Below are 24788 nucleotides of genomic sequence, written 5' to 3'. Positions count from 1 at the left end.
CGGCGGGTCGTTAAAATTTCCCTGAGATATCCGGAAAACCCCCGTTACCAAGGTTTTTTTTTTCGTCTGATTCGGAATCGGAGTTTTCACACCACGGCAAATCCTTCGGTGTGCGTGTGCACGGTTCGGGTCTGCGGTATATATATATATCGGCAAAAACGGTATAGTCTTTTCTTACGCCTCACGAAAATATGTGCGGTGTAATTAGGCTCTCCTTGGGGCTGTGATAGTACCGTTCCGAATCGTTACGGTAACGCTTCGCTAGATCGCCGCTGTGATAATAATGACGCTGCGGATGGTGCTTGGCTTACATATTAGGCCTGCTGCTGTTGTTATTAGTTTTACCCTTAACTCCTCTACTGCCTCTGCGTTATCTTCGCCCACCGGTTGTGGGGTGTTTGCGGCCGCGAACCCCGATGGAAATAATTATGAAATGATGGTTTTGCCTAATGAAATTTCTATGCCGGTAATGCAATCGAGTGCTCTCGTTTTTATTTACTTGCTTTGGTTGGAAAGCCGGACCCGAATTCTCGAAACGCCACCATATGCACAATGGGGTTGTTCAAGAGTTCGTTATGAGTTCTAGTGCTAAGATTAGTGATTTGCACAATGCTTTCTAAGGAGTGAGTTAATTCTAATCTCGTGAAAGAGTATTTTTAACATTTTGTTGTGATTTAATTCATTCCCAAAGAAGTAAATCGAAACAAAATAATGAAGATGTAACTCTTCGACGACGACCTTCAACTCACGATTTAAAACGTGAATTGACTCGCGAGTTAATTCTTTACGGCGACCTTCGCGACTTCGACGGCGAGGAGTGAGCATAAGAGTTAAATCTTCATTCAAACCCTTTAACTCGGATTTAAATACTTAAAAAGAATTAAATTTCTCATCTCTAGTTAAGACGGATGTGTGACAAATTGGAACAATATAAGATGTTATATTTCGAGAAAGTTTCGTTGGAAATCAAAGCCCCAAATAATAAAGGATTGTTAGTACATTAGTATTTAGTACAGACGTGGTTGACATATGTAGTAATCGTGACTTGACTTCACGAATTTGACGCAAATAATTTCATTCTGATCGATTACATGGATAACTTCAATGCCTTAGCACTTGCTATAATGTGGGATAATTATGGTAAATTGCATATTATATCGTTTGACAGCTGGATGTACTAAACTTGACATAATGGAGTAGACACTGAATCAGTCAAAAGTGGATATGTTTTTATAGCATGTCTTTAGTTATTATAATATTGTAATATCCTAGTCGTAGTCTTAGCTAGCAAAAGTAGAGAAGCAGTTATACGGCTGTTGTTTGACATTTAGCACGATGTTCCCGTTCCAAATGGTACCCGATTTGAATGGCTAAATAGCTACGGTCTTCTCCAATTCTATCACCATCGGAGCATTTCTACATAAACAAATAAACGAACCCCGAATCGAATCGATGTCACCGAAAGCAGGAGTGTTCTAGTGGCCGGCGCGGTATACATCACCGATAGCAACCCATGTTTATTAAGCAGACGAAGAAAGTTTAACCTTTTCCTTTTGTTGTTGCTTTGTTTTATATTGTTGTGAGATTCATCCTCCAGCACCTGCCCATCGCAGTTCAGGCCTAGCGGTACGCAGTGATCGCCAACGACGAAAAACCAACCCAACCACACAAAATATGGGAATGTGCCAATTTCTCTCTCACTCCTTTAAGCTTAATGTGGGACGCAGCCAAACTTGGCCCAAGCTGCGCACCAAAAAAAAAAAAAAACGCGGCAACACACCGCATACCGATGAATATGTGAAAATACTTTGCATTTTATCATGCGCTAAGCAAAATAGATTGATTTTTGTTGTTGTTGTTGCTATACTGCCTGCTTGTGCCGCTTCTCATGCACGCCTCGGTAAGCTGTCAGCCTGCCGCGGTCAGGAGCGTTCACTACATTTCCATCTATTTCGTTTCTGCGATCCATCTTTGGATAGAGGGGTGTTTTTTATTTTATGCATCGATGTTACGCACCTCAATCGGCGCCACACTCGTATCGCGAATGTGCTCCAAATTTCGATCGATCTCGGTAGATCGGATCCTTCCACGTTCTGTCAAAGTCTCGGGCGGAGTGGTTGCTCCAGTGCTACCCCACCAGGCTGATCTAACAATCGTAAGCTAGCCCAAACACAGGTGCCGTTCCATTATAATTGACTGCTACATCCGACTCACTAACCTACAAAATCATACAGCCAGAAAAAAAGAACTACAGAGATACCGAGCAGACAACCTCCCGGTGTACGTACGGTTTCGTACGGCTCCAGGCTCCTACACGAATAGGAACCAGTGCGAGGAAATGTTTGCGGGCTTATGGTTGCGCTTCATGTTGATTGGTTTGAGCAACAACAAATAACAGAAAAAAAACCATCCACACACCCAGATATACCACAAGCAGTAATGATTTTTACCATCGACTACCACTTTTTTTTTCTCTCCTTCCCTGTCCGCGTATCTTTCATCTTCTTTTGTGTGCTGCCCAGTGCGCTTACGTTGCGCCGTCTGTATCTTCAACCGTTGTTCCCTTTTTTCTTTTGTTTACTATAATTTCAGTCAAGTGGTGGCCGATGAGTGCCGGTGCTGGTGGTTTTGCCTGCTTGCTATTAAAGCGTACTTTTAGCGTTATGCACACATCTTCGCGGCAATCTAATTAAAACCCGAGCGTTGGGAGGGAATTTGGTATTTGACGTGCTGCGAGATGCGGACTGTATCGAGGCTTTGTTTGCATTCCTCTTGTAAGGATTTGGATTTTGATGCTTCCCAATGTTCTTGCCTTTTCCCCCCTCCCCTCGCCCCTTTGCGGGTGTGATAAAGCGCATATTGGGTTAACTATGTGAATAAATGTCAGCTGCAATGTATGGCTCGACATAAGAGCAATATCGGCAAAGGAATGCGGTTGATAGCATGGCATAAACAAAAACTGATTAGTTTTCTTGTGCGTTCAATAATCATTTGTGATCCAAATAAAGATAAATAAATCTCTAATTTAATATAAACAATGTTTACTAACATAAAAACAAAATTTGTCCAAAACTACACGAACGAAATTTTGGTTAAAAGAAATGAAATAACAGCAAACAAATGACTAATGCAATGCGTTCAATGCCGAAAGACTAGCAAATAAGTTCAAATAATAATAAAAAAGAATAGAAATATACGAGGAAAAGAAGAATAAAACAAGTAACGAACACAAAACAACATGTGAAAGAAGAAAGCATTAAAAACGAGATGAAAAAATGCAAAAAAAAAGTTTAATGTTTAAAAAACAAAACAATATCAAAGAGGGAAAAAATTACTATGAAACTACAATAAAACATGATTCAAAATGAAGGTTTCACAATTGCTAGCAAAGCCAGACAAACAAAAGTAATGCATTATGAAAAATTATGAAATAATCAAAGATGTTGAAAAAACATTGAAGAAAGACATAAAACATCAACAAGTAACAGTAATCGAACCACAAACAGAAAGAAAACAGAAACACTAGAAAACTAAAAGAAAACAACTAAAAGCATGACAGAAAGAATGGTATAAAAATGTTTAACTTAACATTGCTAACAGCAAAGTCAAGCAAATTCAACACGAATGTAAAAGCAAGCAACAACCGAAAAACAAAAACAGAAGACATTCGATGGAAAAACATCGTAAGCAGAGCTGCAAAAAAAACCAAAAATAACAAGTGCAACATGGTAATGGAATGCCCTGTTCGGGAACCATAATTTGCACGCGTGCAAAAACAAATGCCCCACCTCCCTCCCTCCCCTTTCCCCCACCACCGTCCCAGAGTATTAACCTTTTGTATCCGCATTTCTGATATTGCGGGAACTGACACTTCCTTACACCACGGCATATTAGCCCTCACATATCAATGCAAAACATGATGTTTGCGCTTGCACTTGGCATGGTAGCGTAATCGGTAGCGGTGCAGTAGTTGTTGGTTGGATGTGTGGGGTTTGCTTTTTGTTTGCAACAACGGTGCATCGCTATCGCCGCTCTTTCCCGGTGGGTAGGCCACACCACCGCCCAAGTGCATTGCCAGAAACCGCCCCGGGCCGGGCACCGTCTTGAAGGTGGGCAGTGTTTAATACGCGAAAATTTACACACCGGCCCTGCCGGATATCGGTATTTCGAGCCGCGGACAGCCGTAATTACCGACAGGGCTCCGGGAAATGATTGCTCCCCGGACCAGCGAGCATCGGAAAAGGCGCGCAGGAGATGTTCTGGGGTGTTATCGGTATGTGTAATATGCGGTAGTTGGGAGGAAGCGCCAGCAACAGCTACAGCCACTAGCGCCTTGCGGTGTTTATGTTGGTGCTGTTGGTTAACATAACATAACAGACAACACAAATAAAGCAAAGCACACGCAACCTGACTGATTAAGAATCATGCCTTCGACCAATGTTTGCATTCCACCTTTGAGGTATTCTTCAAAACCAATGTTTCACCTTATGCTGCTAATTTAATGTAACGCGAACGAGCTAATGGGTTTTGTTTCGGGGTTGGTGTTGCTTTTTGTTTTTGCTTTGCCAAAATGGAGCGAGGGTTGGAGAGGGGGGTGAATCTTCCCCCATCCCGCACCCGCCAGCCATGGGAAATACGTTACACGATGTGTGTGGTTGTAGACCCGCTCTGACGTAGTTTGTGCTCCTTTGCGGTTGTTGCACTCGCTAGCGATGGGCCTGCAAGAAATTCATCGAAAACCCATCGAACCGAAGCACGGCACAGAGCGGAAAAGCGACACAGCGAGGGTGAGATGGAGGGGTGGGGAACGGAGAGAAGGAAAAGCGAGCGGGAAATAACAACAATCCGCTCGGAAAAACGGAACCAACGCGCGCACCAGCACAGCATTTCGGTGTACACCTTATGCGCACTCAACGGGTGGGGTGGGGTTTGCCTCCTTGTGCCTTGCATGTTGCATCATCATCTGTTGATTGTTCCGTACACGGGTATCGCATCATCCCCCCCCCCGCCGCTCACTTCCTAGTGCAACGCACACACCGTAATGATTTCGGGCACATTATTGGAAAATTTCTAACCAAATTATGGTTTGTGCGATGCGCTAAACGCAAACGCACTGTTAAACGTTGGTTGAGTGGGCGGTCGTTTGAAAACTTTTCCCCAAAACAGCGCAGAAAAAGGCAGAGAAAAGCGCCAGTGAATGGTTGCGATTGCGTTCGAGCCGAGACGTTCCATTACGCATTGCAGTTAAAACAAGTGGACTGTTGTCCGTAAAATTAAATTAAGGTACTTCAATCTCTCTTTAGTTATTGAGTTAATTGAGGTTAGGTCTTGGAGGCTTCTAAAAAGACATCGTCCACACCTCAGCGCCATAGCCTTGAGACAGCGAATAGCCTTGGAACACTTAAGCAAAAAGGGCACCCAAAACATACCATTTTCGCTCAGCTTCATTGTGGTCTTGACGGTCCATTCCTCTACTCCTTTTAGACCTCACAAATATTGGAAGAGATCCTCGCGAAAGCAACAATATCGGCAAGACAAACTGTGAGATTTTGTCAAGTTACCACACGTCCTGAAGACATTTAATCATACAAGGACATCATACAAGGAATTCCAGTCTGTCATCAGGACTCATCAGTGTCTCATTGGACTCTGCATCCATCAAGATCTTCATCGAGGCTCATCAGTGTCACATAGGACTCTGCATCCATCAAGTTCTTCATCAGGGCTCATCAGTGTCCCATAGGACTCTGCATCCATCAAGATCTTCATTACCTTGAGCTGCTCCTATTCGACTCCTGGTTTAGATGTGAATGCCTCTACTAACACTGTCGTATAACAATCTCCATCTTTTTCTAGCATTTCGTTATCGTTTGCCCGATTGTTACGACTTCCGGGTCTTCGGATCTTCATCTTCAAGTCTCTGGAAATCACAATCAGCTTCTGCTAGACGCATTGAACTTTCTCAAGACAGTACAACATAATTACTATATTTAACCGATGAATACGAAGTTCTTTAGGATGAGCCCTACAGTATAGAATAGCTACAAATGAGGATACATAGCAGGATTCCTCAATAGCTCAAATTCGCGAAACTCTGCCTATTTTCTAATGCATAAGCTACACGAATCCTACATTAAACTGTTTGTCTAATCTCGCCCTCTTTCTTTCCTTTCTTTCAATAAAATTAATAAATTCCTCTCCGACAGCACGTTCCGTGCGTCACGCGTCGCTCTAGCCGTTGGAATTCCGGAAGTTGACATCGAAAGCATCATCAGCATTCAGCAAAATCCGCAACGCAGCGAGGCACACATGAATGCTAACGCAACAGAAAATGGTAGAACTTGGCCCGTGACAGCGTTTGGCCACAACCGGTCGACATGCGGCGCACGTACATGACCCCACGAATTCGTGAAAGGGATCATTAGCTGCACCCTGAATACGAAATACGGCAAGCAAACGGTAGATTCTAGGTTGCTTTACGCCGCTGGAGCAAAGAAAGCAAGGCCTCTTTTGTTGGGTTATTTGGGTTACGCGTAGGTGAAAGTGCGGTGCATGTAATATCCCTGTGTTTTTTTTTTCGCAAATTTCACTCCCAAACTTGAAGCGTTACTGCGCAGAGATTGACGCATTCGACAGGTCGGCAAAGTTTGTTGCCCCACTGCTGGTGCGCAGCTGTCACACGGCAGTGCAATCCCGACCGGCGCACACCTTGATAAGAGCTGCGCTGTATACAGAGTGGAACTAATTTCATACACATATACAACCGCACCGGTAATAACGCTCTGCGTACGGTGGTAATCCGCCATTACTCTGTTCCGCATGCGCGTACGATGGACAGGAGATGCTGTACCCGTAGGAATAAAGCGGAGACAGTTCGACAACGACCACAAAACGCCGCTCGACCAGTGCCAAAGTGCCACACACACCCGCCCCGCGTGATACACCGACCAATACACGAAGGCAAACAGAAGCATGTCAGTGCCGCTGACGCTGATAAGTACCACTTAACCGCACTTTTGTTACGCAGTTTTGCATCCGCGTTTAGCAAGAGAAATAGGGCTAGTACTGTGCCACTGTGTTAGGTCTGTGTAAGGAGGGGGGGGCAAGGGGGGGTTAGGCAGTTGCAAATGATACCGTACGGTACACGGATTCGTAACCTATTAACCTAACATGCGTACGCGGTAGCGTATCGGGCGGGCTATCAATCAGCGCTGATAACAGCAATTTCCGCCAACATTGTTTGATTGTGAATGTTCTTGTCCAAGTAATAGGATATTGGACACGTTAAGCTACGTCGATTAGCCTACATAACTATTCGAAGTTTTTAATTTGGAGACTTAATTGCCATTTTTACGAAAGCAGTCAGCTGCTCCTTTAGCTGAGCATGGGATGATTGCTATAATTCCTATGTACATACTACTCAGTAGGTCAATAACTAGTTCTTCATAAATTGTGGAATTTGACCCTTTATTAAATAAAGCGAGGATTGGAGTTTGGAATTGTTCAAACACTGAATTCTCTTACGAGTTGTAACAGTGATGAGAGCTGAGTATCTGTCGAAGGTGACATTCCTGATTTAGTAGAGAATTGTTGACTGACATGATAGTAACTTTAGAGGTAGTAGCTATCACCTGGTGAATCTGCTTACTCCATACTCCATCAAAATGATATTCTACGTTGAAAAGTTCGAACATCTCATGTTGATCAGAGTCACTGACTTCTAAAACCAATATTCTAAAATTTACAATCTCCATTGCTATATGTTTATATGTATAAGGTGTGTTGTATTGTGTCAAATTGGTGCCGTGACTAGGATCCTATTCGACGCTGTTAGCTTTCAACTCTTTCACGCCAGATTGCTACTGCAAATTCATACACGAAGGGCAATACTATACTTTCTCAAGGATTTTGAACATTATGGCATCCGAGGCACTCCAAATATAATTCTTTATAGCTCGTAGGTAGACCTTTGAAGTGCTTGCACGTAAGGCAGCTGGATAGAATATTAGCTAGTCCGCGTTGGTTAAGTATAGTATAAGCCAATACATGACATACATGACCTAGTTGGTCATTTGTCAAGAAGAATTGGCGAAACGATAGACTTCCCCTGCGTATATCGAGCAACCATAAGCTTTATGGCAGGAATTCCTTATGGCAAAAATAATGAAGTCTACAGGGTGGGAAGTTACATTGGTAAAGGGCACAGTGTAGCCTTCAAAAATCACGAACGTTTTCATTGTTTTCCCTTGGTTTCCTCGTGGAAAACCGTGGAAATTCCAATCCCACCAAAACGCATTTATGGCAAACTGTTTTGGCATTTCGGTGCCGAGCTCGCCGTTTCAAACTGCCACACACCGTACGAAAAACGGCTGCTCGAAAACGCTACTGAGCATGTGCGCGATCTGTCACGCGCGTGTTTATATGCCTGCCAGGAGAAGAGGAAACCCCTTTACCCCACGGCCCCTCACCTCCGCTAACTCCCCCTGCCCACGCCATAAACCATTCAGATGGTCCGTTTTCCCTGCATCATCGTGGTGCTGTCACATTTTCTGCTCGTACTGCTGGAAAAGTGCTGGCCGACGGGGCGGTACACCCACTGCAAAGCAAACCCAAAATCCGAGAGGTTAGATCAATCGAAGCATTCCCACGGTACGGTCCATTGGCGTTTCGCGGTTGACGCTGCCTGTTGTTGTTGTTGTTATCGCTGTTGTCACTGGTGGCACTCGTGGTTTCGGGGAGGCGATGGTGTGATTAGTCGCAGGTTGGCGTGCCAAGCAAAAATCAATTTACTATCGCAAAAGGACGCTCGCGATGGTACGGTGTTGCGGTGCGGTGTCGGGATAAGAAACGGAAGTTGCGCGAGTAGTCGACGTCCGCGGAATATACGCCACGTATCTTCGCACCACGTACGGTGTAAGTGTGGAACGGTGGATACATATATGTGGGTGGGTGCCTGTTTTGGGTGGTTGGTGATGTTCGATAGCAGAACGGTAGAGTCGTGTGCCTAACCCGTACCTTACATTGTTAGTCCCCCTAAATTGGCACCGTGTTCTACAAGTGCAAAACAGAGGCAAAAAATAGTTCAACCATCGTCAGATGTCAAAAACATCTCCGTACTTTCTTGCTACCTCCTTCCAACCCTCACTAACTACTGTGTGATTATGTCCACCTGATGAAAGGGGACCGAGCTTATCATTTCTCACCACTACTTACATTTTCACTCACACAGCCACACACACACACACACCCATCAGCGCCAGTGTCGGCCGGAAACGCTTGCCTCGAAACTAAGCTTCCCCCCCCCCCCTACCCCCCCAGGTGCGTCTGTTTCTTTCCCTGCCGAGAAAAGTCCCACATCAAACACACGTGCCACACCGCAACGGGCCGTCGGCAGGGGGCGGTGGCGGGTGCGGACGAAACAACATTTGCATATCGGAAAACATTTCCGAGCTCGTGCTGCTAATTTCGTAACAGCACCGCACACCGTTGCACCGTTGCGACACAGGAGCCGAAAATGTGTTGCCAGCTGTAAAAACCCTTGCCACTGCTGGGCCGCGGCTTGGCGGTACCGTCGCCCACAATGTGCAGCAGCATAGTGACCGGTGGTGGACACTCTCGTCTAGCTCGTACACTCCCTTTTTGTGGGAAAACGATGTGGTTTTTACTGCGTGGAACAATATCCCACCGTAGAGTGTAGAGTATTCGTAGCCAACACTGCTGGCGAGCGCAGTTGCCAAGCGTAGTGGGAAGCCCGGAAAGCGGGGGGTTTTGGGAACCATCAACCAACAAGTCTCGGCACTACCCGCCTATCAACAGCGCCATCCTTTCCCAGTCTCCGAATCCCTCAAAACGCTTCGCCTACAATCAACCAACATCAACTCGTTATCAATCGCCAGAAGCCACGGCAGGAAGGTGTCGGCCATTGGGAAAACACAAACACGCCAGAGGTCTGGAGGCAGCTCGGGCCAAGCATGTCCTATTGCAGCCTGCCGAAGCAAGATTCCATCTTCGGAGCGAGTGCGAGTGACAACCGAACGGCTTTCGGAACCAGTGAAAGATATCCGCCGGCTTCTTCACATCCGGTCCTAGGGCACCAGCGTGAAATTCTCGGAAACGGTGAATGTCAAAGAAAGTGTGGGCGTGTGTGTGTGTGGGTGTGTGTGTGGGTGTGTGTGTGTTGCGAAGTTGGTTTGCGGTTCAGCATCATTAACGGTGTTGAACTTGTCCAAACCGTGCTGGCTGCACTGTAATAATATCGAAGAATACTTTAAACCCCCCCCCCCCCCCCGCACCCCCCGCGCACCCCTCCCCATTCTCCCAGCAGGCAGTACTGCAGGTGGGTGAAAGGTTTTCCATTTTTTTTCTCCGTTTTGTTGTTAAGTGCCATTTAGTGATAAGCAAACACCGCACACAGTGTGGTCGCATCTCGAGCAAAGGCAAACAGTTTTTTTCACACACCGCCGACAGTGTGTTCGTGGCGCAGCAAAAGTCAGCAGGAACGGTCCCCACGCAATAAACTCTGGACATCGTGGGCGGGCTGAGGTAAGTGGGGGTTGTTTTTGGAGGGGTTCTTTTGTCGCGAGTACCTTCACCTAGGGGGGAGTTGTGGGCAAGCTGTTTGAGGATGGTTGCTTGATAACTTGAGAGCATCTTGGAGAGAGGATGTCCAAAATCTTAGACGAATTGCGAGACATTTAAGGCTATTTTCGGTGGAGATGTTTGATATCCCGAAGAAGTAAAGGGCATCTTTAAGAATTCTATAAGTCTGAGGTGCGTAGAGTATTTTACAGGGGTTCATCTCACGAGGAGTTGTTGATAAAATGCTTTGGGGATGGTTGCTTTAGTTATCTGATGATGATCAAATACCTTGAGAATATCTTGGAGAGAGGATGTCCAAATACCTAGACGAATTGCGACACATTTAAGGCTATTTTCGCTGGAGATGTTTGATATCCCAAGGAAGTGAAGTGCATCTGTAAGAATTCTATAAGTCTGAGGTGCGTAGAGTATTTTAGAGCGGTTCATCTCGGGAGGAGTTGTTGATAAAATGTTTGGGGATTTAGTTATCTGACGATGATCAAATACCTTGAGAATTGGACATACGATACCCACCTAGACGAATACCTAGACGAGCTGGGAGACATTGAAACCTTTCTTTTGTGGAGATGTTTGATGTCCCCCAGGAAGTGAAGAAGCTTGTTTGTGAGGTACTGGGCGAATTCTAAAAGTAACACCTTCCATTCTCGATAGGTTTGCGATTATGAACCTCCGACAGGGGCACCTTGAACGGTTTCCAACCCAGCCGGAATCGCAGCAGAAGCAGCCGAGACGCGGACAGGTACCGAGCGTAGTAGATAGCGCGGCAGCAGCTGTGTGCTAGTGCGATGGTGCTCAGCACGGAGTGGTCCCAGGTGGAGATAATCGATCTGATCAACGATGGTAACGGGCTCGGCTTTATGCTGGTCGGGGGCCGCAGCACGGGCGTGGTGATAAAGGCGCTCATACCCGGCTCGGTGGCCGAGCGGGACGGTCGTCTGCAGAGCGGCGACCACGTGCTGCAGATCGGTGACGTGAATCTGCGCGGGTTCAGCTCGGAGCAGGTGGCCACCGTGTTGCGGCAGTCGGGCCAGCAGGTGCGCCTGATAGTGGCGCGCCCGGTCGAGCCGACCTCGCCCGACTACCAGGCCCTCGCCAGCCATGCACCGATCATCCCCACGAAGATGCTCACCGATCCGGACGAGCTCGACCGGACGCTGCTCCAAACGGCCGGCTACACGTCCGGGGCCTTCCTGCAGCCGGGCGGTGCGCTCGCACCGGCGGCGCTGGGATTGCTGGCGGCCACGACGACAACCGCAACCGCCACCGGCGATCCGACGGCCGGTGGTGTCCTCTGCCCGACGCACATCGAGGTCGTCGCCGTCAACAACAGTCTCAACAGCAACGGCACGGTTGGCTCGCTCGACTCAACGAACGGCGGCCCGATGGCGCTCATCTCTCCCACCTCCATCGCGCTGCCCGCCCTGCCACCGCACCAGCTCCACTGCCAAGCGATCTCGACCCTCAACTCGCTGCTGGCGGACAACGGTGGCGAGGGTGTGGTGAGCGAGCCGCTCGGGACGCCCCAGTCCCCGCAGTACAGCGAGCTGGACGGCGCCCCGCCCGATACGCCCGAGACGGAAACGTACGAGGTCGAGCTGCGGAAAAATGTGTACGGACTGGGCATCACCGTGGCCGGGTACGTCTGCGAGGAGGAGGACCTGTCCGGCATCTTTGTGAAGAGCATCATCGAGGGCAGTGCGGCGGAGATGAGTGGCAAGATAGCGATCAACGATCGGATCGTCGCCGTGGACAACCGCTCGCTGGCCGGGGTCACCAACCACCAGGCGGTGGAGATCCTGCGCAACACCGACATAGCGGTGCGACTCACGCTCGAGCGGTTTCTGCGTGGCCGAAAGTACGAGCATCTGCAGGTGGCCCTCATCGACCCGATGGTGCCGACGGCTGCGCCCCAGACCAGTGCCGCGGCAAGCGTGTCCACCGCCTGTCACGCCGCCGGCGACCGGGGAAGAAGCAACGGCACGACGCACACTACTTCCCATCCCGGCCGCGTCGGCAGTGGTGGCGATCTGGTGGGGATGGTGCTGTCCCACTCACAGACACTCTCGCACTGCGCTTCGCAGTGCCAGTCGCAGCGGTGCTCGATCGTGCAGTCCCCGTCGGCGACGACGCTCTCCATCTGTCCGGCCCGGTCGGACGCCGACTCCATACTGACGGAGTGCGGTGCGTACGAGTGCGGCGGTATCGAGCCCGAGCTGGAATCGGGCACAACGTTCGACTCGAGCGTGTTCGCACTGGAGAACGGCACGGAGGCACCACCGTCCGTTGACGAGCCGCTGCTGGACGCGGAGGACGACCGCCAGAATGGCGCCGCGGACGGTCACCGGGCGCTGTACGCGAATGGGTCGGTGCTGGCGAGGGCGGGGTCGGCGACCACACCGCTAGCGGCCGCCGACAGTGACAGCTGTGATACGCGGACGGCACGGGGAACGGAACCGGACCCGGTGGTGCAGCGATGGTCCCGCGAGGTCCCGCACAGCCAAATCGTGGTGGCCGACATCCGCAAGCTCGCCGGCCTCGGCATCAGTCTCGAGGGCACGGTCGAGGTGGAGGGCGGTGTGGAGGTGCGCCCGCATCACTACATCCGCTCGATCCTGGAGGACGGGCCGGTCGGGCGCGACGGCCAGCTGAAGCCGGGCGACGAGCTGCTCCAGGTGAACGAGCATCGGCTCCAGGGCCTGAAGCACATCGAGGTGGTGAAGATACTGAAGGAGCTACCGGCGCAGGTGCGCGTGATCTGCGCGCGCGGCAGCTCACCCCCCACTGTGATCAACACGTCGCGCAACGCGGAAGCGTTCGAGGCGCGCAGCATACTGGCGGGCGGGCTGCAAAGCCTCCAGTGCCTGCAGGGCATCCTCACGAAGGCGCAGTCGGAGAGTTCGCTCTACACGTCCAGCACGGCCACCCTCACCGACCAGCAGCGGTCCAAGTCGGTGGAGCAGGTGTCCGGGCTGGCGCTCTGGACGAACGACGTGCTCTACTGCGACATCGAGAAGACGGAGCGTGGCTTCGGCTTTTCCATACTCGACTACCAGGACCCGCTCGACACGGACGGCACGGTGATTGTGGTGCGCGGGCTCATCCCGGGCGGCTCGGCCGAAACGACCAACTTCATCTTTCCCGGCGACCGGCTCGTCTCGGTCAACGGGCACAGCCTGCAGAGCGCCACGCTGGACCAGGCGGTCAGCGTACTGAAGGGCATACCGCTCGGCCCGGCCCGGATCGGGCTGTGCCGGCCCCTGTCGACGTCCGACAACAATCTGTCCTCCACGCCGGAAACACCAACCACCTAGCCAGGCCGGCAGCGAACCCCGCCCAACCCCGCCACCCAGCGCCCGCTCCAATATGCTTCCAATGACCACGCGCCAGCGGGGCGGCAAGTTGTCGGGTAACGCGTGGCGGTCCTGTGTCTCAACCACGGTTCAATCAAGCGAGTGCCTCGAGAGCTACCTTCGTACCCCAAATTACCCTTCGCTGCTCGTCCATCAAACCGCAATGCCCGCTTCCTCCCCTTGCAATGCTCCAATTTCTCCGTGTGTCCACCTTTTCGCCGAAAGCGGATGTGCGATGTGCGCCCCCCCCTTCATGGATACTAATTTATGTCTCCATCAATATTCATTCCCCGCCCGACTCCGTCGTCCCACCGTTTTCCCGGCGATCCGCCCTCCGCTCCGGGTTGATTGGGCATATGATTTATGCGAGCGGCGTCACGACTTTGGCACAAGCGTGGAAGCTTTACAGTCGCACGGCAGGGCACGCATCGCGCCGTACGCTGGTGGAGGGTTGTTTGAAGGTCGTGCGTACTCAACCGCTCAAGCGCCAAAAATCCCGAAACGATGTCGGCAGCGGCAAAGTGCCGTAAAACCGGGTGAACTGCAATAGCGATTTGACTATTCCAAGGGTTCCAAGGCATTTTCGGCATTCTGTTGTTCTTCAAGGGCGCCCTGTCATAAAATGATCGAAGTACAACCCGTCGGTGCCCATGCAACGTACCGCTGTGTTGGCTCTTCTCCGGGTGAGGTTGGGACAACACAGCAACCTTCACGCTACCAAAAACATCGAATGTCTGGCTGCGTCCACGATTATAAATCGGGTGGAAGCTTCCACTTGTACCTCGGGGATCTGTCATTCGGAGCGCAATAATTTGTTGACATTAGAGGGTTGAGAGGAACCCATCCCGGGACCCAGGTCGGGACGACTCCCCGTCCAGTCAGCCAGAGAGGTCATTAATTTAAGGTGGTATTAAATTTACAGCCCGTATCTTTAGGGGACCAGGTTTTTAGTGGGGGGCCGGTGTGACATCCGGACGTCCGCTTTGCGATAAATCGAAGCGTCACCGTACACGGTTGCTGTCCAACCGGTGGGCTGCCGGCCGAACAGTTCATGCCCCGGCAGCGGTTGGCAAAAATTCAATCATCAGCTAATGTCAACAATAAATAACCCACGCAAATTCCGGCAGAGGGCGCTTTCACCACCGCTCTGCGGCACGGGACCGCCCCGGAAGGTTCGTGCGAGCTGCTGCCGAAAACCGATTGGGATGCGGTAATGTTGAAGCTCCCGAAAAAAAAAACTATTGTATTGCGGGGTGGAGTGTAGTAAATCCTCCTACCAGAGAACCAGGCTATCTGCAGCGAACCGTGCGGACAGCTATTGTGACGCGCTTTAATGCCTCGAGTCATCGATGTAGATAAACATCAAGCCGGGTTGCGTTCCTCGTACGGCGGGTCGCGAAATTTGAGCCCGCATGTCGGTGTACGTAAAACACCCACTCGCATCCCATACAGCCCCTCCCGGTCCCTCATTATCGGCGTCATGCCATCGTTGCATTAGCGCCACCGAACACCAGCTCAATCATACTTCATCCATCAAGCGCCTGCTTGCGGTTCCACTGCCCACACACGCGCCCCCCGGGAGTCGGATGACACACCTCGGCGAGGGAACGATGAGCGATGGGCGTGTGCGCCGCGTGGAAATTAGATAGGGATGAAGGATGCCGGTAGTGATTCTTTTGCGCGAAACTTCTGACAGCTTCCGAGCTGTTTGCAACGTCCGGGCACGGTCAGCTTCCCGGGGTGTACCGGATTTTTGCCCTTGCTTTACACACCTTCTTGGTGCTCGAACGGACTCGCACAGCCCCGCTGCGGATGGTAGTAAATTAAGTCATATTGCACGTACTTCTACGCCTGGGTGGTCGGGTTGAGCTTTTACCCTGCAATCCCGTGGCGGACGGCGGTGTTGCGATGAAGCTGATCGATGAGTGTTCTCGAGGTGACGGAAATTCGTTACGCAGAAAAAAGATAAAACCCCCTCACCCCTCCCCCCCCCCCCCCCCCTCACTCCCCCTTGCTTTGGGTTAACGTCGGATGTTTGGAGTTGGAGGCGTGCTTGCATAACGTGCTCGAGAATGGAACGTTCGACGTGCTGTAGGTTGCACAACGCGAACGCCACTCGAACGCCGGGTGTCGGCTGTAGTGCCGGCATCATCCTTGGAGCACCGGCCCCCACTTCACCGTTGGGTGGTTGAGTTCTGCTGAGGGTGGCACTTACCCCCGTTCCTCCGCACATCATTTGCCATGATTCCGCGTCCGCTAGCGTCGTCCAACCAACAAGAGTTCGAACCTCCAACCAAAAATAAAAAAAAAAACCCTTTTCCAGGAAGAAAAAAGTCTTCTCAATACGGTAAAAATACAAGAAACCTCCCATTCGGGCTGAATTAGGCAAGCAGCAATGCCAAACGGAGCGTGTGTCATTTTGGCTGCCGAGAGGGTTTGCTCGCAAAGCAGCAAAATTATATCGCATGCATATCTTCCTAGTCTCCCGGGGTAGCTTTGCACACACACGCATCTCCCGTGCGTATTACAACACACACACACATACACACACAAGCACGCATGGTAATGTGAAAACTGGTTACTACCAGCCAGGAAGTGGTGTGGTTGTGCATAAATTCCACGGCGATTTCCGTTGCGTGCGGTGGAAAGGTGGGCAGAATTTTCGTTTCCCCCCCACCCCACCACCACCTCCCCAACCCCTCCTTCCTGGTTGGCCGACCATATCCCTTCCGTACCCAGGGTGGCGCTGGGTGCGGAGATTGGCCCGCCCTGGGTTCGGTAATAATGCTGGACCCATAAAATGGGCACCCCACCCCCCCCCCCCCCCCCCCTTCTCTTCCGCCCGATACGAGAGAAAAGGAACACCGGTTTCCCCTGACCCAACCTGCAACCCGCACACGGTGGTTGGGAACGGTTTTCAGCCCCATTAGTGGAAGTGAAAGTGTAGACCTTTTTCTGCCTTTCCGCTTTATCGGACTTGATCCACCCATCCAGTACCCGGTCTTGGTCGTTTTACCGTAGAAGGTTGCACAAAAACAAAAACAAAAAAGTAACGAAACAACTAAAACAAAGATGGCGAAACTCGTGTGTCTTCGGCCGAGAAGAAGACCGGAACGGATTCCGTAAGAATTCTCCATCCCGGAACCTGTCCGTGCCGAAGGTGAATAAAAAAAAAGGTACTCTGCAGGATGTTCGGGAGTAAAGGTGGAGGTAGCAACAACAACCACAAAAACACTGCCCCATTTGTTCCTCTTTTAACGAACTCGTCGTACACCACGTTACCAAAAGCCCTTGCCTCCGGTGCGAGCGAAATACTGGTTGGGCGCTTCGACACCGATGCCAGCCACGCCCGAAGTTAGGCAATGTGGTTTACTTGCTCCCCGGTACGAAAAGTTGGTCCAAACTTTGGCATCTCCCGCCCGCCTCTGCTGGCAACAATCCGCTCAGGACGAAGCTACCGAGGCAAGTCGGCTCAGAAACACCCCCCTCCCCCACCTCCCCCTGTAAGCTCATCAGCGTAAATCCATCCAGATGACTGGCGACCTTGGGCAAGCGGTGGCAGGTGACAAGCTGATGACCCGCAAACTGCACAACGGCACGCCAGTCAGATGTCCGGATGGGCCCTGTTTCACACAACCACTCGCCCGGCGGAGCTGTCAATGTGGATGGATTTATTTCGCAGTCACCACCTTGCCACACATTAATGCAATAAGTTATCGTCGCAATAGTGCAGATGACGGAACGGCATCGACGGTGGCAGGATGTCATGACACTTGAACTCATTTGTCTGGGTCTTTTTTTTTCGAGAAGAGGTTATAAATGAGCACGCAACACTGTTGTGGGTGGCGAGTTAAGGGCGAGCTCAACTTACAGCCGGTGTGTAATGTGTGTTTGCTCGGGGGGGGGGGTCATTCGCCAGAATTGAAAAGTGTCCTAGCTGCCCTGAAAACCCTAACCGAATCCCCCAAGGTATCTCCGAAAGAACACGAGTTCCCCCTTTCACCACCCCCCTTCCCGGTGTGCACAGCAAAAGTTCACCAGAAAAACTGACAAAAGGGCCACCGGGAGCAAACAAGCAAACAGTCGCAAGTCGTGTTCCCTTTTGTGTTCCCCCGGGCACGGAGTCGGAGGTGCGTTGAAAGGTACGTTCCCGCCGGTAGCATCCCGCAACCGCTTGCCCGGTAACAAACCAGCCGGAGGCGCACTGCTCCGGTGGTCGCTAGTCGGTAAGCAAATGTTAGCGAAAGCACTCTAGCAATTTCAGCACGGCAAGAATCGGCGATTCGGACCTTAATGTCCACGCATTTTCTGGTAATTTTATGCCGTAAGGGCGTGTGTTGGGTTTGCTGTGGTTTTGGGGAAGAATATACGCCCCAAATGCAGCACAACATTGAGGCATCTCGGCCGTTTCCGTTGGGGAAGAAACTTTGGGAGCAAACTTTTTAAGAAACCCCACCTTGCGTAGCTTCGCCTCTGGAGCTCTTTTCAGATGTCTGACGCTGCCTCACACAGAGATCCTCGCTTTCGAGAGTGGAGCGTCTCAGGTTTGGTAGAAGCGACAACCCTCAAGCGTGTGGTTGGGCCGTGGTGTACTTGACATGATGGGCATGAAGCATCATCGTTGTTTTAGGAGCGCTGACACGCTGACTTCGAAGGATTATTTATGTCCTCCGGAGCACGGACATCCCGGCAGTGCCTCCGAAATGGTGGAGAATTGACATATTTATTTAATACACCAAACTTTAGCTGCCGTAAAGGGGCAGCGGGAGACGGCGAGTGAGCGCTATAGATAGGCAGGGAGGACACAAGAACACAGCGTTACGCAACAGTTTACACTAACTTTTCATTTGGAGATACCCGGGACAGACGTTACGCTTCGGCGAAGTTGTCTTGTCGTTCCGCCACGCCAGCAAAGCTGTTATTCTTGCTTTGTGCTCGCAACGTTCGCGGTCGTTTATTTGAATTTTTCGGTAGATTTTAGCACACGGCAGCCTGGGGAGGCAACGATGTACACGTTTCGCGTGTACCAGCACCATCGCCCATATGGTACTCCCATGTTTTTTTTCCGGACAGTTGGGGCTCCGGTGTTTGGTGTGCAACTTGTTGGACGTACGCCGGTTCTGTGCGCCCGGCAGACGCGCGTGTGACGGGGTCGGCACACGAGGGAGCAAGCAATTTTGCGGCAAGTCAGCATTTATTCTGGAGCAATAAATTTCCCGCCAGGCAGGCGCGAATTTCATGACCTCGTTTGGTTTCTTTTTTTTCCGGACAAGGGCAACTCCCAGCCTCCTGTGTGTGGAGGCTGCGTTTTTTTAACGATCGAAATTGGCCAAGCTGTTCACAATCGCATTACGGCGAATTTTTCGTTATTATAGTGTGTATCGTTGAGAAGGGAAATAACACAGTCACACAAACCTTTGCGGGCATTGGTTCGCGCGTACATGGGGTCCATCTGTTTTAAAATAGTTCTTGGGGCCCTGAGCGCCATCTTGGATTCGCCCACACAAGCTGTCGACGGTTTTGTTTCAGAGCGTACAGGACGCACGGCGCTGGTGCTTGCCGAAAACTGTTGGCACTGCCTGCCAGCAGTACTGTATCAATTATTTCGCAGTGCTGTTTAGCACCGGATGGAATGATTAGGAAAACAACAGCAAATGTAACAACGCGAAACCGGAACCAATCCCGCGTGGAATCGCGCACAGGCGGGACCACCAGGGATACAAATGGCGACGGAACGCACCGTACATTATGTGTTTTGTGATGAAAAGCCTAGCTAATAGATCGCCTTTTGTTTCAAATCGGTTGAAAACGCGGAGGATACCGCAGCCGAAACAATCTCCCATTCCAATATGGCGCCTCGTTTGGTTACCGGCGTGACTAGTGAAGCTGAGCCTGCCTTTCATCCTACCGTGACATAATATAATCCCAAAAACAAACACACACACATGCTATATACTCTGCCACACACACGCACACACACATACATATCGGAACATCGAAGGAAAAAGAAAAGCTGCTTCATCATTTGCGGTGGAGGTGTTAAAAAATTCAACAACCTTCCGAAAAATGTACTGTGGTACCCACTCACTCACACACCTATACACCAACGCCATAAGCTCGACGTTTCTGGCCGGTAGCGAGAGCAAGCGATAACGAGACAGTAAGAACGATACAAACAAAAACAAAAACGAAACCCAGCGCACAAACAATACACTATCAACTCACAGCTCATCCACCTTAGTAACGAGGCCACACATACATATTGGACTAGTAAATCAACGCCACCTGATCGTGCAGGTGCGGCAGGTACAAACTTTGTCGTGCTTTGTTCCTCGTTTCCGATTAGATGGGCAGCACACCGAAACAATCGCGAAATGCGTACCGCAAGCCTCCGTTCCCCGTTCCGCCGGACAGGTTTCGCCTGCAGTAACACCATTTCGTCCAGTCTGTTGTGAACCGTTTGTACCATCGTGCCTCATTTTGTACCGCCAGGCACAGGAGTGTCCTGTCATGTTCAGGGAATAGAGAGGACTAACGAAAAAAAAAGCAAAGAGTCAAAAGAAACATGCGAAGATGTTGAAAGCCCAGAACAAAGGCACACCAATCCATGACCAGCGCAAATCTTAGTGGTTTCGCCGTACAATCGTTTTGTGGTTAAGATCGGTGTTTTGTTTATTTGTGTTTTTTCTTCCTCTCTCTCTCTCGCTCCCTCTGTCTATTCAAATATAACGCAACATATTGCACTGTGTCGACCGTACATCGCACAGAAAGCCCTGCAGGGTCCCGGCCATGCGATGGAACAATGGTAATGGTGGATAATCCACTCACTGGTAATGGTTATGGGAAGATGGCCGGTGCAGTACAACGACTGAGTCACTCACCCATGTACCAGGACCAGAGTTTTGAAGAGTTGGCTATCGGAATTGTGGGGAATCACCAGGATTCTGGATGTCTGCATTGTCACGAGGCTCACGCTGTGTGAACGTTTCCATCCCAATGCCTGGTGGGGATTCCCCTATCCCTTCTTCTTCTACCTCTGGTAATGGTCATGGCAAGATGGCAGTACTACGACTGAGTCACCTATGTACCAAGACCAGAGTTTTGAAGAGTTTCCTACCCGGACGTGGGGATTCACCAGGATTCCTCTCACTCAAAATGCTTCACACACTTCTACTTTCTGAAAGACAAACGTCTGGAACTCGTTTCGAGGGGGTGGGGAAGGCCCAAAAACTTGGTTACTGTCACTATTCCGACATACAACGTTTTAATGCAGATTGCCTGGTGGGTTTGCAAGAATCCATCAAATTGTGTCATGTATGCATCTTTAATTGAATCGGTTGTGCAGTAGGACCAATTCTTGGTAATTGTTTGGTACGGTTTATGTTTCCTTGTACGCTCCACAGCAGGTTTACTGACGTCATCCGGGCGAATCAGCTAGAATGGCTAGAAATAGGGCAATTCCAAAAGGCCTCTGCCGGAAAACCATCCCCAGTGTCAGGAGTATTACTCCTTGATTGGATAGCAAAAAAAAAAACACTGGTAACCACTTTGGCTCGCTCCCACTCCCTGTACGTGCCCATTCGATTGTGGAGGAGTGGTGGAGACTCACGAAAAAACTGGAAAGATGCAAATTTGAATAAAAATTCCCAAGCGTTCCGTGTAGCACTGCTGCTAAAACCAATGCTCAGTCGACCGGAAATAAAACTCGGGACCTCAAAACCGTGAATAGAATAAAAACATTGAGGGTAGAATGAGAGGAAAGCACACGCACACACACAAAAAACGCCCAACAGCTTCTCCTTCCTTTGCCGTTACGCGGAACGTACGCAACTAACGCTAGCGAAATGCGGATTGCCGCGTTTCGGGCGTATGTATTTTTTTGGCCGCTTCTCGTTATATCAACGCACCCGCGGCCTATTTCCTTCGGTTGATATTGATCAATCAGAAAGCATCTGGTACGGTTTGCGAAAACAAGGAACCAAATGGAACCGCGGGATAGAAAACACATTTATTCCACCTCGGCCCGCTGTGTCCAAAGGATTTGTTACAGTGTTTTTTTTTTGTTACTTGTTTTTGCCAAATGTCCTTTCGCTTCCAATTTTACCTGTCGGTGCAATCGCGTGAAGTAATCGATATATAAGAGCTATATTCCTTTTAGTACTATTACCATCATCGCGTTATCGTTTTGTGTCGCCATTTGTTTTTTTTCTTTTTTTTCGTTTGCCGGCAGTCGGCAGTTGCACTTTGGTAATGAACTCTAGGTCAGCGACACGCTAAGAGAAAACAATTAAGTGCATGGGTTACGGTCTCTGCGTAGCAACGGTTGGATCATACAATACACTCAACGCCATATTCGCGTTTATCTCGCTGGTAACGTCCTGTTTATTACTTCTTGCTTTGCTACTGCAGAACGGTCCCCCATGTAGAACGTTTGGTCGGACAGGGAAACATTGTCCGATCGAACATTTGGAACAATTTTTTTTATGTTCCGGTGGGAAGTAACATTATTTCCCAAAGCCTTTATTTTTAATGTCATCGTATGCGCACCACCGGATACCATAATTTATCCGGTGAGGCATGAAATCGAAAATGGCTGCCACAGTACAATTATTCTCCTTGCAGTAACCACCTTTCACATACACCGGCACGAACGGTTGCCTTTTGCTCCTCATCGAAATGAAATTATTTGCTCGTTTTTTTGTGATCATTTTTCCAGCGCTGTGTTTTTTGTTTGCTCGTGCCACCGATATTTTGTTGTCGGCTCAGTTGTCTCGCTAAATGGTGGCAATTAACATTTTTATCGATTTTTGTCCTACAACCTGATCCTTGACATTCACCGTTTGGAGGGATACGGGACGAAAACGACGGTTAGACGGTCGTAAACGGGTTTGGTTGTAGATGATTTCTTACGGTTTGATCCGATCCCATTGACCTGGTTTTGGAGTGGCTGTGGCACACACAGGGATTTCCTGCTATACCCATAACCTTTTAAAATTTTCCCTTTGTTTTGCTCTAAAAATGACAGCTTGATTGAACTTGAGAAACACTGGAAATATAGAAAAATACCGAACCGACATTTATAAAAGAACAATAACAAAAAACCCATTGCCTAAAGGTTCTGATAAAAAATTGACAAAGGAATAAAAATGCATAACAATGCTTAATCAGGCACAGTATAAAATACCACACGAAATCAGAAACGAGTACGACAAAAATAAAGTAAAAATAAAACTAAAATGTAATGAGAAAAAAAAAACAAACTCATAAAAGAATAAGAGAAAGTATGTTGGAGAGAGAGAGAAAGAAAGAGAAAAAAAGAAAGATAAAAATTAAACAACAGAAAACCAAACAAACCCACTTACAAAACGTTTTCCACCATTCTAGGAATAGTGAAACAAATTCCCCTTTAAACGAGACGTGCTAGATGTAAACGCGTCCTTTTTCATAATATCATATTTATATCTTCCTAAAACGAGACTAGCAGCGGCCTTTGGCAACATATAAAACAAAAAGCGAATAGAGACACGGGATTAAGCCTCCCGCTAAGAGAGGAAGAGGCACAGGATGAAATGAGAACGCAAGAGGTGCGGTTTTGCTTTCTCGGCACGGGCACAAACATTGGAACGGTTCTGTACTTCATAGATATTTCTATTATCTCCCCAAAAAACAAAAAACTATACACTGTGACGATCTAAGTAAGTAGGACTAGTTAAGAATTGCAAGCTAATCACGCCGAAGAGTGTAAGTAACTATTTTATCGAAATTATTAGGAAAACGAATAGAGCGGTAGGGACGCAAGCAAACGACAGTGGAAGTTGATAGCTCAAACGCACGAGGGGGAGGAAAACACACTAGACACACAACCCTGTTGATCGTTGTGGTACAAGTTGACCAACAAGCCGTTACTAAAGCCATTTTGCTGTGCGATTAGCATAACTTCAAGGGGCGTGGGTGTCCGGTGGGTTGCATAATTTTTGGGCGTATTTTATTTTTGAACCAACACCCGAACAAGTATGCAATCCGCAAGACGTACCATCTGTTTTACTCCTGAAAGCCGCTTTAATAATAGCTCGTTGGTTAATGGATTGTTTTGCTCTGTGTGATTTAGAGGGATTTTTTTAATCTTTAACACACACTCCCACGCACAATACCCTGCAGATGTTGTACTATAGTGCATTACTAGTAGACTGTAGACCGGGAAGAGGATTCCATTACGCCGTATTATCCTGCAGTGGCCATGATGAACTTGATATCTGCAACTACTTATCGCGAACTTCATTTCGTTCCCTTAAACGGACAAAAAATGCCACACCTGAAAGCAAAATAGAAGAAAGCGTATTTAATCCGCTCAAAAGGGATCCGCTACTGCATTAGGGGTGTATACGCCTGAAAGTATGCTATAATTTTCAAACTCCACTTATCGAGATCCATGAGATCACGGACCAGTCATTGGGCCAAATGCAGTCAAACGTGCGGAAAATGAACCAAAACTCGCGAATTGCATATCTTACGGCGTTTTCACACTCGTCTGGGGAAATTTGTTTCTAAAAGGCGTTAGACACTTATGCAAACAAATGCTTTCCCAATGCCTGTTTGCTGGTTGTTCATGCTTGCTTTCTGTACCTTGGTAAGCAGGTGAGATCATTGTGTTATACATGTTGGCAGCAAGAATTCACTGTTAAAAAGGTAATCAAACAGACGCGTGCGTTTTGCCCCAGTAAGAAAGAATATCAGGCTACACGGCTAAGTGAAAAACTGTAGTGGTAATAACTAAAATCACACGCAACAATTAAATTAAGACGAGTGCGATGGACAGAAAGCGACACAATAATCATTAGG

At 49.1% G+C, this 24788-nt stretch overlaps 1 protein-coding gene across 1 annotated transcript; it reads left to right on the top strand.

Annotated features, from left to right (window-relative positions):
* The first annotated feature begins 11384 nt into the window (after positions 1 to 11384).
* LOC128709316 (patj homolog) lies at positions 11385 to 13910 on the top strand. The gene has a single exon (XM_053804306.1). It carries the CDS (start codon positions 11385 to 11387, stop codon positions 13908 to 13910), a length of 2526 nt encoding a protein of 841 aa, XP_053660281.1.
* Positions 13911 to 24788: the final 10878 nt, after the last annotated feature.

Source organism: Anopheles marshallii, chromosome X (assembly GCF_943734725.1).
Source record: "Anopheles marshallii chromosome X, idAnoMarsDA_429_01, whole genome shotgun sequence".
Lineage (NCBI taxonomy): Eukaryota > Metazoa > Arthropoda > Insecta > Diptera > Culicidae > Anopheles > Anopheles marshallii.
The sequence above is the reverse complement of the archived record's forward strand: the minus strand, read 5'-3'. Positions and strand labels throughout refer to the sequence as shown.